General features: G+C 40.1%; 2 protein-coding genes across 12 annotated transcripts in view; both read right to left on the bottom strand.

The window, feature by feature from the left end:
- The window catches only part of LOC119906810 (sodium bicarbonate cotransporter 3-like), a 59,128-nt gene extending 58,511 nt beyond the window's left edge, over positions 1-617 (bottom strand). For all 10 annotated transcript variants that reach the window (XM_038724180.1, XM_038724176.1, XM_038724169.1 and 7 more), the window contains exon 1: positions 464-617. In XM_038724180.1, coding sequence (XP_038580108.1) covers positions 464-505 — 42 coding nt within the window. In that variant the 5' untranslated portion in view covers positions 506-617. The remainder of the gene's footprint in view (positions 1-463) is intronic.
- Positions 618-8,799: 8,182 nt separating this feature from the next.
- On the bottom strand, positions 8,800-13,610 carry eomesa (eomesodermin homolog a). 2 transcript variants are annotated; one of them, XM_038724182.1, is made up of 7 exons: positions 12,175-13,609; positions 11,576-11,730; positions 10,716-10,837; positions 10,324-10,482; positions 10,083-10,144; positions 9,231-9,949; positions 8,800-9,108 (listed from the first exon to the last, which is right to left on the bottom strand). In XM_038724182.1, exons 1-7 carry the CDS (start codon positions 12,882-12,884, stop codon positions 9,095-9,097), a joined length of 1,941 nt encoding a protein of 646 aa, XP_038580110.1. In that variant the 5' UTR covers positions 12,885-13,609; the 3' UTR covers positions 8,800-9,094. The 2 variants fall into 2 exon arrangements, with proteins under 2 accessions (XP_038580110.1, XP_038580109.1); XM_038724181.1 differs by having other exon boundaries at positions 8,800-9,949; positions 12,175-13,610.
- Between the last annotated feature and the right edge of the window lie 970 nt (positions 13,611-14,580).

Here is a 14,580-nt window from a genome sequence, read left to right as displayed (position 1 = left end):
CTAGTACATTTTAGTTAAGTGCAAGGACAAACACTAAATTAACATTTAATATATATATTTTAATTGATCTAACGTTACGGTTAAAAACGTCAGGAACGTCACTGAACAGGCTTGCTCGTGTCCGGCTATTGCATTAACGTTAGCAAGTGCTATCTGAAAATAAATGAAGTAAGCGTGAGCAGGGAAACACATGTATTTAATATATACACACACACACACACACACATATATATATATTTTAACGAAGGCTTTTGCTAACTTTAACTTGACTTGAACACAGCTTGTACCCATGCCACGTGTCATAAGTAGAAAGCCGGCTAACAATAGCAGCTGCCGGATGGTGAATCTGACTCCCAAGCATCCCTTGTACATTCACGGCTGCTTGGCAAACAAGGGGCAAACACAAAGAACCATACAAATGTAATGGTGGGCCAACGGTTAACTGTGTTGGGTGGGTACTTACTGTTCTCAAGAGGGGCCTCATTTGTTCCGCAGATTCGTCCATCTGACCTGCCGCCGGTCTTCTGCACACCGTTAGCTATATGTTTTTTGCCAGTTGATGTGTGGAAGAGACCGGGTGACACTTGGTACGAACTCTGAGGACAGGCTGTGCTTACCCTAACGACGCGGTAAGGACACGCCTCTAAAATGATTGACAGTGACATACTGCCAATTCGCTTTCAATACCAGGCGGTCTTAGCCAATCAAATCTAAGAACGTGCTCACGAGGGTGGGGCGTAATTCCTGGTCGCCTCAAGGTCCCATGCGGACTTTTTTTTGTTTAGATTTTTCCTCTTTAACTTAACCCTTCTGGGACGACTTGTGCGCCCATCGTTTGAAATGTGCGTTGGCCATACGACTCCAGGAAAATCCCAACAAATGGGGATCCTAACAAATAAACAACTACAAAAACTGTTTCATTATATTAAGCGTTATTTTAAATTCTAGTCCAGATCCCCAAGTTCAATATATTGATATACTATGAAAATAATGCATACGCCATGATAAGATACTTTGGGTTAAATTTTTTGGCACAATAAAGCTTGAATAAAGACTAAGAATATTATATCACACATTTTTGCATTATTTTACCCTTTAAAGCTCCTTTCCTATCGCAAAGTATGTGATAGAAATGTAAATCAAATTAGCCACCACTATAATTACAAAATAATGGATAGGAATGTGAAACTGTTCCCTTAACTGACAGGACAACACACACCAAATGTAAGCTACGCTGATGCTGTTTGAGATTTGTGTACACTAGCAGTAAAATAATACCTGTATTCTCATTTGTGACAAACACAGAATTTTTCATTTACAACTATTTATATAAATATACCTGTAATTTATACAGGGCCTTTGGGACCTTTAAGGTATATTTAGTCTCCAATAGGTTTAGAATTTAGAGAGAAACAGTTTAAGGCAATCACATATATTGTTTTGCATGGGCTATTTCAGATGATAAATGACTGAAAGCTAAAACTTTGTCTTAAAGTGGGATATAAACAATCAAGATCTATCTTTTCATCTGCGGGGATTATGTTGGTTTAGAAACCTGATTATACTAAGTATTTGCACTGATTTGAAATGAGATCCTTCTTAACATCCTTCCGCCTCTTGATATAGGCATATCGCCCATCTTCCATGAAACCACCTTTGCCTTTCACCAAAAAACATTTATTCTTTGTAATAATTCATTTTCACCAGCAGAGGGCAATGCTGTATCAGCCATTTATCTCTGGCCATTAAGACAGCAGTTGGCTGCAAGATGATCAATAAATTCAAGGTAATACTTTCAGGTCTCTTATTTCTGGTCATTTAGGCTACATAAGTGGTAAAGTGAAATTAGCTGTAATAGCCTAGATAGACCGACTTTTTAAGCCATTAAGTAATGCTGGATGGAAGAATGATATTTGAGCCTCAGTGTAAAATATGGTAGCTCACGTTGGTGTGGATACATGATAAAATATCCCTTTGCAATTACCTTTAATAATGACCTAGCCCAGGAAGCAACTGCAGGATAACCTTTCTTTCAGACCTATGAGGTTTAGCACAGACTCTGGAAAATAGAAAGTTCACTTCTGACATAATAACAGTGGACACCCTCAGTTACATGCATTGTTACAAATTCACTTTGTTGTTTTGATCTGATCATGTCATAAATTGCAGTGGAATACAATACAGTTAGAATAGAAATCAGACATGTGCAAACAGCAAAAGTAGTCTGTTATTTCAGAAGAGTTCATCTTTTCCTTTAAATAGAGCCCGTTCCTCACCTGCCCATCAACCTCCGGCATAATCACGCGGCAGCTCAGAAATAGAACTGCGAGGTGGGAGATCAAGCTATCACCTCTTAATTGTACCCTGAGTCTTAAAGATGCTGAGAGCCTATTAGCGCACAAAGAAGAGTGCTGTGTACTGCTCCTGAAACATGCATACACATAATGCAGCTGGGAGATGAGTCAGAAGTTAGACAAGTGGAAGAAGCACCACACTGGCATCCACCTGTGCTGGGACTCACGCAAAGAGATGCACACTGCAAGGTGCGGTGATGATGAGAAAGAAAGTTTTCTCTCTCAAAGCTTTAGAGAAGAGAAAAGCAGACAGAAGAGTATAGTTGTGCTGACTTACTATTGCAGAAGAATTACAACTATTGTCTGTTAAGGAACTGTTGTCTGTCAAATGAAATATCCAGTAGTAAAAGCAAAGCAGTAGAACTTACAGAATGTGTGCAAAGGTTATATAGATGTTTTTCATTTAGCTTTGAGCAGCAAAATGTGAGAGTTTGGAGAGTGTAACATGTTAGGCACAAACCACCAAATTAATATTGACTGTGTCACCTTTTGTCCCAGAAGAAGAGGGACTCTCTCCCAGAAGAGGCACTCTTTCCCAGAAGGTTTAGTCGATGATGGTTTTTCTCCATTGGTGAGGCCTTCTGATGGTGCCAGGAGAGAAAGAAGAGAATGTGAAATTCCCAAATCTGTTGGAGCGCTCCATCAAAGTGCCAATGCATTGATTTTGACCACAGATCTTTTCCACATGGCTGCCCCTGCATACCCTACCCAAAACATTGCTCTCAAGACCAGGGTCTTGCGGGAGCCTTTGTGCCCCTGAATTCCTCCGGGACTCTCAGAGGAAGGGGGAGAAGAGGCAAGTGACCAGCATGGTGTACCCAAATCGACTCAGCGATGGGTAAATGGTGGGAGGGGTAGGTTGTGGAGATGGTAAATGGTGGTGGTGGTCAGAAGGGGAAGGTGGGAAGGGGGAAAGAAAAAGAAGGGGGGGTCCAGCCTGTTGAGGTGTGTCCCATGGCCCTCCAGAGGGAACACAAGGTTTTGAAATCAATGTGCTGTTAAGTGCAGCTTAGCCGCGGGATACTCTCTCCAACATTATACATGCATCGGTGAGTCAGGGCCTTGCCTGTGCACTGCACATGCCGTCTGAGGGCACGACACAAGGCCCTTCCGCGCCTCCGGTTCCTCTCACCTCCGTGCTCTCTGCCAACACTCAACGCCCTTCTCCAAACAGTTGTGGCCCTGCTAACTTGAGACTCATCTCACACCAGGGTCTCACTCCAACAGACCTGTGAGCATTACACCCGTACTGTAGTCAGCCCCCCTCTGCCCCCCGCCCCCACCCCTTTTACTGCTGATTAACCAGGTCCAAAGGAGGCAATAATAACTAAATAAAGCATTGTGTTGTGTACATAGACACCTGGGGCAAGCTTAATAGAGAGACTTTGTCAGCGTCATCAGGCCTGTCAATGTCCATGACCTCCACAAAGAACATATGTTCATTATATGTATTGTAGTACATATAAGTGAATATTGCATGACATGCACTGGTGCCATAAGGCACATGCATGTATTATTGTGTTGAGCTAAATAGTTCTTCCCAAGGGTGGGATAATAAAATATACAGTCCCCTCCAAAAGTATTGGAACGGTAAGGCAAATTCATTTGTTTTTGTTGTTCACTGAAGACATTTGGGTTTAAGATCAAAAGATGAGTATGAGACGAGAGTTCAGAATTTCAGCTTTTATTTCCTGGTATTCACATCTAGATGTGTTGAACAACTTAGGACATATCACCGTTTGTATTGGACCACAGCATTCTTAGGTGAGCAAAAGAGATGGAACAAATAATCTTAAATAAAGTAAATAACATTTAATATTTGGTGGCATAACCCTTGCTTGCAATAGCTGCCTCAAGCCTGCGACCCATCGACCAAACTGTTGCATTCTTCATTTGTGATGCTATTCAAGGCTTTTACCGCAGCTTCTTTCAGTTCTTGTTTGTTTCGGGGTGTTTCTCCCTTCAGTCTCCTCTTAAGGAGGTGAAATGCAGCTCTATTGGGTTAAGGTCAGGTGATTGACTTGGCCAGTCTAAAACCTTCCACTTTTTCCCCTGATAAAGTCCTTTGTTTTGTTGGCAGTGTGCTTTGCGTCATTGTCCTGCTGCATGATAAACTTCCTCCCGATTAGTTTCAATGCATTTCTCCATAATCAGTTACATCATCAATAAATATTAATGAGCCTGTTCCAGAAGCAGCCATGCTCGCCCAAGCCATGACATTGCCTCCACCATGCTTCACAGATGAGCTTCTATGCTTCGGATCATAAGCAGTTCCTTTCTTTCTCCACACTTTAGCCTTTCCATCACTTTGGTAGAGGTTAATCTCGGTCTCATCAATCTTGCGGCTCATCTCTGTACTTCTTTGCAAATTTCAATCTGGCCTTCCGATTCTTCCTGCTTATGAGTGGTTTGCATCTTGTGGTGTGGCCTCTATATTTCTGCTCTCTGAGTCTTCTTCGAACAGTGGATTGTGATACCTTCACCCTTGCACTGTGGAGGTCATTGGTGATGTCACTTAATGATGTTTTAGGGGTTTTCTTCACAGCTCTCACGATATTTCTGTCTTCAACTACTGTTGTTTTCCTTGGCCAACCTGTTCGACGTCTGTTGCTCAGTATACCAGTATTTTCTTTCTTTTTCAGGACTTTCCAAATTGTTGTGCTTGCTATGCCCAATGTTTGTCCAATGGCTCTGGTCGATTTTCCTTCTTTTCTCAGCTTGACAATGGCTTTCTTTTCTCCCATAGACAGCTCTCTGGTCTTCATGTTGGTTTATCCTCTTTAACAGGAAATGCTGTCTTTATAGGTTTGAACCAAGGATGAAAACTTAGACTAGTCATGCGGAGCTATTTAATGTTTGGACAATCAACCTAAAAAGGCAACACCTGGGCAACAAGAAACATCTGTCAGTCACATGTTCCAATAGTTTTTTTCACTTGAAAAATGGGTGGGATCAAACAAAGGGTGATATGTCCTGAGTTGTTTAACACATCTAAATGTGAATACCACGGAATGAGAGGTGAACTCTCGTCTCATACACATCTTTTGATCTTAAACCCAAATGTCTTCAGTGAACAACAAAGAAATTTCCCTTACCATTTCAATACTTTTGGAGGGGACTGTAGTACACTGGACCTGGTTCTTGGCTTTGGACTGGGTGTGCATGCAGCCATTTAGAAAGAAAACTGTGTCCGTCATTTTGGATGCAATTATAAAGACTGGATCTGACTCATGTTGACTAATGCCATGAACTTCAAGATATTTAAATCGAAAACACTTTGTAAATTAAACGTGATTAACTAGATCAGAAGTGAATACATCACAAAAACAACATGTGGCCATATGAGACTCCAATCGTCCCTGAGGAACAATTCTACAGTAATTCTAACTGGCTTGATAATCATTTAATCATTTAACAGCGGTGACATTTATTAACACATCAAAAAGGGGAAATATAGTGTGAAGAGGAAACATAATCGCCACCGTCTCAGTCTTGCATGTCTGTAGGTTACTTTTAAAAGGGGCGTCTAAAAAATCTTGACCCAGACACACATGTCTGCCTGTGGCTGCATTTAGTCAGTGAGAGCAGTAATAGTGTGTGACTGAAGGTGAGGAAACAGCCTGAGGCCTTCATCTGTGTTTAGATGTCAGTCCTCCTTGGGTACAATGTCTCCGTAGCTTCGTTGGCCTTTCTTACATGAACTCTCAACATGGTCACCAATGGACAGCCTCGGGGAAGGGCATAGACACGCGACTATTCACACACAAGACAAGAATTTAAGTTTTATTAATACGCCATCAATTCTACAAACTGCTGGTTAGTCCATCTAGGCTTTGTATTACTGACACTACAAAAAAACCCTCAATACTGAGATTGTAGCCTGCAATGTTAACAACAGCAATAGAGCACAGTTGTCAATTCTTCAGGTCTTATCCCAATGCGCATATCTCCTTTAAGTCAACATGGACTGAATTTGTGGAAGCATGATGTAGAGGTGTCTATTGATTACCGTACCTCTTGCATGAATGGTTAAGAAAGACACAATCTATCGACTTGTGGCTAGGTTTTTGGAGTTGTCGGGAGCTCCCAAGAATCACCTGTTATTATGTTGTGGAATATCCATCAAAGGAATTATGAAAGGATGTTTACAGAGCTACAGTGGAGACGGAGGATATTTGTAGTTTAAACACAAGATGTATGTCTCTGTTACAGTGTACAATGTAAGGCATGCTGTCGCTCTGTGTGTTACTTCATTGACAGGAGATTTTATTCCAGTGGGAGGATGGCAAAGATTACATCTGCAGTGCCCAATATAAATGCCAACATGTCTTTGACAAGGAATTTAAACAGGATGCTGCACCATTGGTGACAGTGGTTGCACCCTTGAAGCATGTGATTAGTTTGGTTTGTGTATGTGTGCTGGAGGTCCGTGCGGAAAGACAAATTCCAGTAATCAAATGTTTATTGGAAGTTAAACTGCAGTATTTCCCGTGATTGGTGTGAAGCAGGTATTAAAATTCTTAGGTCAATATAAAGCACCACATTTTGTTGAGAGAAATACAGAGGTAGCAGCAAGTGCTATTTCCACTAAGTTATAACTCAGCTATGGGTAATATGTTATGGGTTTGTCAAATTATCATTGCTTTTCTCTCCAGTGTATCAATTACTATCACTCTGCAACTCTCTCTTCTAGTTTCTGTAGTTGCTATAGTGGTCCAAACAGAATCTTGACACTTGATTCTCCACCTCATACCCACTGATGAGCTGAGGTCAAAACAACATGAAAAGGAGAAGAAAAACATCATCAGATGCTCTGAAATACAATTTGCTGACACGCACAAGTGCAAACATTTTTATTCTCCAAGCTGGAAACCCCCCCAGAGCCTTTTTCTTACAGCTTTCCTGAGAGGCCAGGGCAATCAAACACTCTACCTTGTTAGGAGGTGTTAATTGGAGTTAGTCAGACTCCTCACTTTGTCAAGGAGTCTGACAACAGAATTAATTAGAATTCGAGTATGTAAATCAATTCAAATTGGGGTCCTTATGTTGGAAGATTTGAAAGTATTTTCACTGAGGAAAAACAGGTGCTGAGAGCACGAGCCAAGTAGCCTGAATATTGTGATTTCTCTTTTAATGGATTTTTATCTCCGCTAATCCACTTTTGGAGAGGCCATAGATATACAGTATAAATAGAGGTGTTGAGCTGTACATTGCCCTTAGTTGGATGGTTGATGGACCACTTTCCATTTAGCCTGTTTTCATATTTTCTAAGTATTCGTGCTTCGCAGTTGCATTACTTAGGTAAATGATAAAATGTGTGAAAACACCATGGCAACAACAGAAGGAATAGTAGGACTATGTGCTTTTGTATGCTTTTCACCTAATTGGGTCTGTGTTGTGAGTCATGTCATGTAAAGCATGTAAATCTCATATTTAAATCACACTTCGCTCACTTGAAGTTGTTAGTTGTGGCGTTACCTTGTAACACTCCTTTGTAGCTTGAAGAGGATTGCTCAGCTCTTTTGGCCATAAACGCTATGGCTTCAGAGAATTTCTGCTTTCTATTTTCAGGAGCAAGAAAACACGACAAAACTGTTTTCTCTTTTTTAAGACTTTATGTAGATTTCCCAATATATAAAATCTACATCATAGGATAACAACACAACAACACACATTTACCTCACATCTAAAACAAACAAGCTCAACCTCAGTTGCTGCTGAAAAGTACCTGAAATATATATAAATGAACGTCATATACAGTATGTCTTGGAATATGGTTCACCAATACGATAAAGCTATCTTAATGCTTCCTGGCTATGACCTTAAAATCAAAAGTGGATGACATCCCGTGCCCCCATTGTTTTTTTATGTATTTATAATACCTGAGAAGTGTTTTGAAACAAATGTTAAAGAAATGACACAAAATATGCTTTATTAGTGGACAAGGACGATTGATTTAAAGCAGCAGAAGTATATTGAATTTTAAAATAACGTTACTGGAAATGATTTCCCTATTCATTTGCATATAGTCTCACATTGCTTGTAGGTGAAATGGTGATTAATAATTCCTCATTTTGTAAAATTGAATACAATATAAATTAGTATATTTTATTGCCATCCCACCTGTTTGAAATCATTGTGTTGTTCAGAAACGGAGTAGATTTTATAATTGATATCACTTGTTATATTGTTATGACTATCACAGCAACCACTTTGGGGGTGGGGGGGGGATAACAGGCCCAAATAATAAAATACAGTAATCATACACTTTTACTGTATAGCAAATTCGAAAATGGTCATATCCAATTATTTTAGTTCATGCAGCAGATATTGTATAGATTACACACATGTATAGAATTTTATTCACAGCTGATAAAAGAAGTGTTTAAGAACTGCCTCTAATGTCACTTGGCCATAATATGAATAAAACATACTGAGAAAGACATTTGGACAATGCTTTGAGAAAAGCTGTTTATTATCCATTTAATAACACCTCCATGAAGACAATTTGTACAAGATACATCACATTCTAAAGTGCACGAATACTGTACAACGAAAATGACTTAAATACGCGGGGGGGATCACATTTGTGAAAAAAAGAAAAAAAAAGTTAAAATAAAAGGAATTTAAAAAAGGGACATGCATTTTCAAAAACAACAATCACTATGCATGTTTCTGCTCAGGTATGTGAGAGGGGCTGGCCTGGGAAAATAACCTTGTGCAGCTTGCTTGGGGGAACACTAAGCTTTGGCACCTTTAGAGAAAAGAGAAAAAAGACATTAACAAGGAATGGAGAGCACTTAATAATAAAAAGAATTATATTTAGTTTCAATAAATAGTCTTAGGGGCTTGTGTAGAATGCATAATAACCCATGCCTTTTGGGTTGTCCTTGTTGTACTCTTCCGTAGTCAAGTCCTCACACTTGATGGTTGGGGAGTTCTCTGTGCTTGAGCCCCCAGGGGACATCCTGCGCCTCTTGCACACCACGGAGTACACACCAGAATCGCTAGAGTCCACTGATTTCAGTGAGTGGGATGTCTCGATCCAGGTCGAGGCTGGCGGCGCACTCTCGTCGGGCAGCTTATCTTTAGTAACCCCCAGCTGGTCCTCCGGGAAGGCTGGGGGGCTTGGACGAGGGGACCAGGGTAGGCCTGTGGTCATCTTGCGCTGGTAAGAGCTTCTGGTGCCCCAGCCTGCAGCCATGGAGGCGAAGGCTGAGTCTGGGTAGTAGCTGAGGGCGTGGGACGTCTGCAGGGAAAGGGGTTTGATGCCGTAGGACAGCAAGCTGCTGGTGGAATAGTCATTCTCATACGACAGATCCAGCTTGTTGGAGCCCGGCTGCTGGACTGGGGGGACGAACCAGCGCTGGGCAGAGGCAGCAGCGCTGACGTCCTCACTCTGTGGGGAGAGAAGGCTGTTGGTTTGAGGAACAGCTCGTTCACTGGTGTAGAAGCGGTTCTGAGGCAGGTTGTTGACAAACTGGTCCTGAAAGAAAGGCTGCATGGCATAGCGGGCCCCGGGCACAATCTGGGTGGAGCGAGGGGAGTCTGTGGGGGATGGAGTCAACCTGTCACTCTCTGGAGCTGTGTACATCCTGTTCAACAAGTGAAAAACACAAAAAAAAAAAAAAGTAGTTTCAAGACAAAATTCATGGTCAGAGATATGCATCAAATAATATACCACAGGAAAGCAGATGAAGCACACTGCATGAAGTGCAAGACACATACGAGTCATAGTTGTCTCGGAAGCCTTTTGCAAATGGGTTGTGATCTATCTTCAGCTGTGTGATCTGAAAGAAAAGAGAAATCCTGCATAAATAACATGCATCTTAACGCAAGCAAATGACTAAAGAGCAATAATAAAGAATTAGATTTTAATACATGCAATTCAGGATAAGATTATTTAAATTTGTTGTATCTAAATGAATTCTAAATCCAACTAAAAAAATATGATTATTGAAATGCTTACGTCTGTGTTCTGGTAAGCAGTGACGGCTATAAACTGGTTCTCTGGGAAGGTGAAGGTTTGAGTTCTGGCTTCGTTGCTCATGTCCTCTACTCCATCTTCTGTCACCTCCACAATGTGCAGTCGTGGTTGGTATTTATGAAGTGACTGCAAGACTATCATCTGCAAAGGAGAAATGTGTGATAATTGCAACGCTGTAGATTTCAAACAAGTTGCGTGAATGTGTTTGTACTCTTTATCAAAAATAAAATGGGTAGGCTACTTATTAAATCTTTAAATATGGCAGTCATGCTTGAAAGTTATAATTTCCAATTATTCTCAGTAAATAAAATTTGAAACCATATTGACCACTTGGCAAACAATGAACGCAAGCATGTCAAAAATCAATATCAAACCTGTGTGTTGTTGTTGTTTGCCCCTTTGTTGTTGGTAAGCTTCAACTTGCCAAAAGAGATTTCTTGCCTCATCCAGTGAGCACCAGTATTTGGGGATTCAGGATGAACATACATTTTGTTACCTAAAATGTAAATAACAAAATAAGTAATATGACCGAAGGAAATGAAGAGAGCCTGAGTCTGGGCAAACTATGTTGTTTAAACATGCATATCATAAACCATATTCTGCTGTATAAACATAAAATGATTTAATGGTTGATAATGCATCTGATCACTTTATTCTAGTGATTTAAGGCAAGGTAAAAATTAAATTAAAATAGATAAAACATTTATTATTTTTTTGATTTTTCAAAAACATTAAAAATAGAAGATTTGAGAAGGGCTAATTGAATTTATAGGAATAAAATCAATGTTTTTTTTTTTTTAAAGAAGAAGCTAACAAAGGCTTCTCTTTGTCAAATAATTCACCTTTTTAAAATTTATCAAAATGAAGAATTATTCATTTAATGTATTTTAAAAATTATAACTCTTTAGAGTACCAGTCATTTTAAAATGCATATTTAAGCAACAGTGCAAATTTGTAATTTGACTGCAGAGCTTAAATTATTGCATTAAAAAACCCCACTCAAATCATATAACCTGTCAAAACATTTGACTTAAAAATTGTCTTTATTTCAAATACAATCTTAACACCCAGATTTTATTCTCTTATACTTAAGCTGTCATGACTAAGTACAACATTGCTGCAATTTATTTTTGGATTTACTCTTTTCAAGCATTTATAAAAAATTTATTTTTTTTAAAAACACAAAATACAAATTTGCCAGAGCTTCTTACGTTAAGTAAATTCTCTAACTCACCTTGCATATTATTGTCTGCTTTTCCACAAGTGACCCACTTTCCTCCCTGAAAGCGCCAGTGATTCGGGTCAGCCAAAACAACTTCTACAAAGACATTGTAATGGGCCGTGAGGTTGAGTCCAGTGATGTTGAAACTGAGGAAAGGGAACATCCGTCTGGAAAAAGGAAAACTTTAATTAAATATAATTAAAATAGCTGTGCTCATAAAACAGGCAAAACTAAAAGAAAACGTTGCCTCTGAATGTCTTCACGTGTTGCATTTGGCAGAATGCTTCACTAATATTACATTTTTAAAAATGTAGCCTAAATTTGTATTGTTGTCATGCTTGGCCTATTGTGTAACTGTGCAATTACAATTCACCAGAAACGAAAACCTGCAATTTAAAGCACCAAAACCCATAGAAAATTAGTAAAAGTAAAAAAAATAAAATAAATCATGTGCGTAAATTTTGCTCATGCGTAAAATGTTGTAATATCTTGGAAAAATTAAGACTAAACGGGCCAGATGTAAAAAACGAAAAAACGAATTTCATAGTCTGCACAGGACTGTCGTATGTTTAAAAATGGGCCTTTAGCGCCTCTGGCAGCCATCTGCTTACCTGCCCTGCTTAGTGATGATCATCTCGGTCTGGTGCCTGTGGAATTTCAGCCAAAGAGGCCGGTTGCACAGATAGACCTGAGCTCTGGCTCCGGTGGCAGACCCCGGCAGGGACATGGAGCCAATACCCGTCCCTGTCCCGGGATAGGAGGGGTACAAACAGCCCGGACCCTGGCTGAACTGGTACCCTCCGCTGCTAAACTGGCTCCTGCCTGTGCACACGGAGGAGGAGGAGAAGCCTGTTGGCGGCAGGACGGATCCGTAATGAAGTGAGGCCGGGTACCTGGAGCTGCTGGACCCGGTGTACACTGACCCGGTCTGTCCTGCGTAGGGGAAGAGGGAACAGGGGCTCGCCATGTCGGAACTCGACTGGGACGACGAGATGAAGTATCTGTCAGAGCCAAGTTCATCTATATTGTAACGCCGACCGCTCGTCAACTCGTCCTCGCCGAGCACCGGGGAACCTTTCCTCCCATCGGGCCCGGTTTTAGTGAAAGTGTCCCCCTCTCCCTCGCCCAGCATCCCGGTTCCCACCCCGCTTAGATACTTCTTGGGTGCGCTGCTAGACTCTGATTCCGTCCGGTCGACTTCTTGATATTCAAGCTGCGATGATGGCCTCGGGCTGTTGTTGGCACTGTCCGACGAGGAAAGATTGTAAAAGGTCTTAGGTAAATTAATGCTAGCGCTGGGAAGGATGTTCTCTAACTGCATTGTTTAGATCTTGCAATAAATAGGAAGAGTTTCAAGAGTCCAGAGAGTGAATCTCAGCCAAGGAGGAGACACAACCACCGGCGCCCAAGTTGTTTCTGTCTCTGCACGCCTCCCTCCCTTACGAATGATGGAAGGAGGTTTAACCTACTCCTCACCTACGGATTTTCAGATCAGATTATGGGCTGGACACGGGGTGTTCAGCGGCTCTTATAAGACGTAGTTCTCCACACACCCAACTGATTGTAAGAGATAGGGGAGGAGCTTTTGGAGAAGCACGCGGGGGCACCAGCCCTCTCCATAGCCAATGATCGCACTCTAATTCAATTAGAAAGCGTCTGGTAGAAATAATATCAAGAGAAAATTTGTCAAGACGTTGAGTTTATTTTTATTCTAATATCTTCTGTATATACTTAACCGAAGTGACAATCTCTTTACGCTTCACAAATACAGAAAAAGTGTATCCTTTTACAATAAATTGCAAGTGAGAATAATCTTTTATTTGTTGTAAAACATGAAAGATAATTCCCGAGAGGCTAAAACTACAAGCAGAAATACTTCACATTATACCACAAAAACTGAACATGCTCTTCGCCAGTCCTGCATTCCCGCACCGCGCACGCACAATCACCTCTAAAGTTTTTAAGCTTCTGGTTCAAGTCATCACGTCCAGCAAAATACACAAAATACACATTCAGATTACTTCGACTCACTCAACCAAGAATATTTTTCCTCGATTAACAGCAAACACTGAGACCTTCCTGTCGTTGTGGGGGAAAAAATCACATGTGCACCTTATTTCCTATAATTGGCCTCCGTCGCTTCTTCCACTTCCAGGCTTTAAGTCTTGACTCTAATAAAACTGAATTGTCAAACCTGACAGAAAGGTATATGTGATTTTTTTTTTAAGACATGCTTTTTATTTTATCTTTTAAATTCTTATTTTTTATCTGACTCTACATACGAAAAGAAATGTCTAATAAAGTCTATTTAAAGTGGACTTTTATTATTTTAAAGGGAAGCCTTTCTTCTCTTTTTCTCACAGTATGTGACAAACACATATCTGTTGCTGGGGCTTTATTTTACCTCAGAAACTGAAAACGTAAAAATACGAATGCATATGTTTTATCCGCACTATTTTGTTGGTGTGTGTGTTTTAAACCAACCTTTAACCAATTATTGTGGTTCACTAATTGACCCGCAACAAAAAACATGTCTTATCAACGATTAACATCTATGAGACATTACATTAAACACATCTTATTAAATATTAGTAAACCTAAATAACAATTAGGATAAATGACATCGATTCATAAATGTAATAATCCTCATAATAAAAACATGCAACCGTTCAAATTAAGCGTAGGCTCAGTAACTTAGAATATTTTAATACAATTTCACATTGATGGGGACGAGCTTTTAGAAAGCAGAAGAAAAAAAGTCTGTCTGTCTGTCTTTTTGCATTTGAAATATCGAAGGGGTTACTTTGCTTAAACAATGGTAAATATCCCTTAATTTAAGCCACTAAAATTCCAATAATGTACAGGACTGTACAATTCTTGCAGGTAATGCCCAAACGCAGAGAAAGGATGAACTAACACTGCTGAAGTCTGCAGGCAGAAGAAATTATGAAAATAAAAACTAAAGGACTATAATCACTATGGCTAACAAAAACAAAATAAAAATTGAAATATTGAAT

Source organism: Micropterus salmoides, unplaced genomic scaffold (assembly GCF_014851395.1).
Source record: "Micropterus salmoides isolate LMB-PRFRI ecotype aquatic unplaced genomic scaffold, ASM1485139v1 Ms_hic_scaffold_17, whole genome shotgun sequence".
Taxonomy (NCBI): domain Eukaryota; kingdom Metazoa; phylum Chordata; class Actinopteri; order Centrarchiformes; family Centrarchidae; genus Micropterus; species Micropterus salmoides.
The sequence above is the reverse complement of the archived record's forward strand: the minus strand, read 5'-3'. Positions and strand labels throughout refer to the sequence as shown.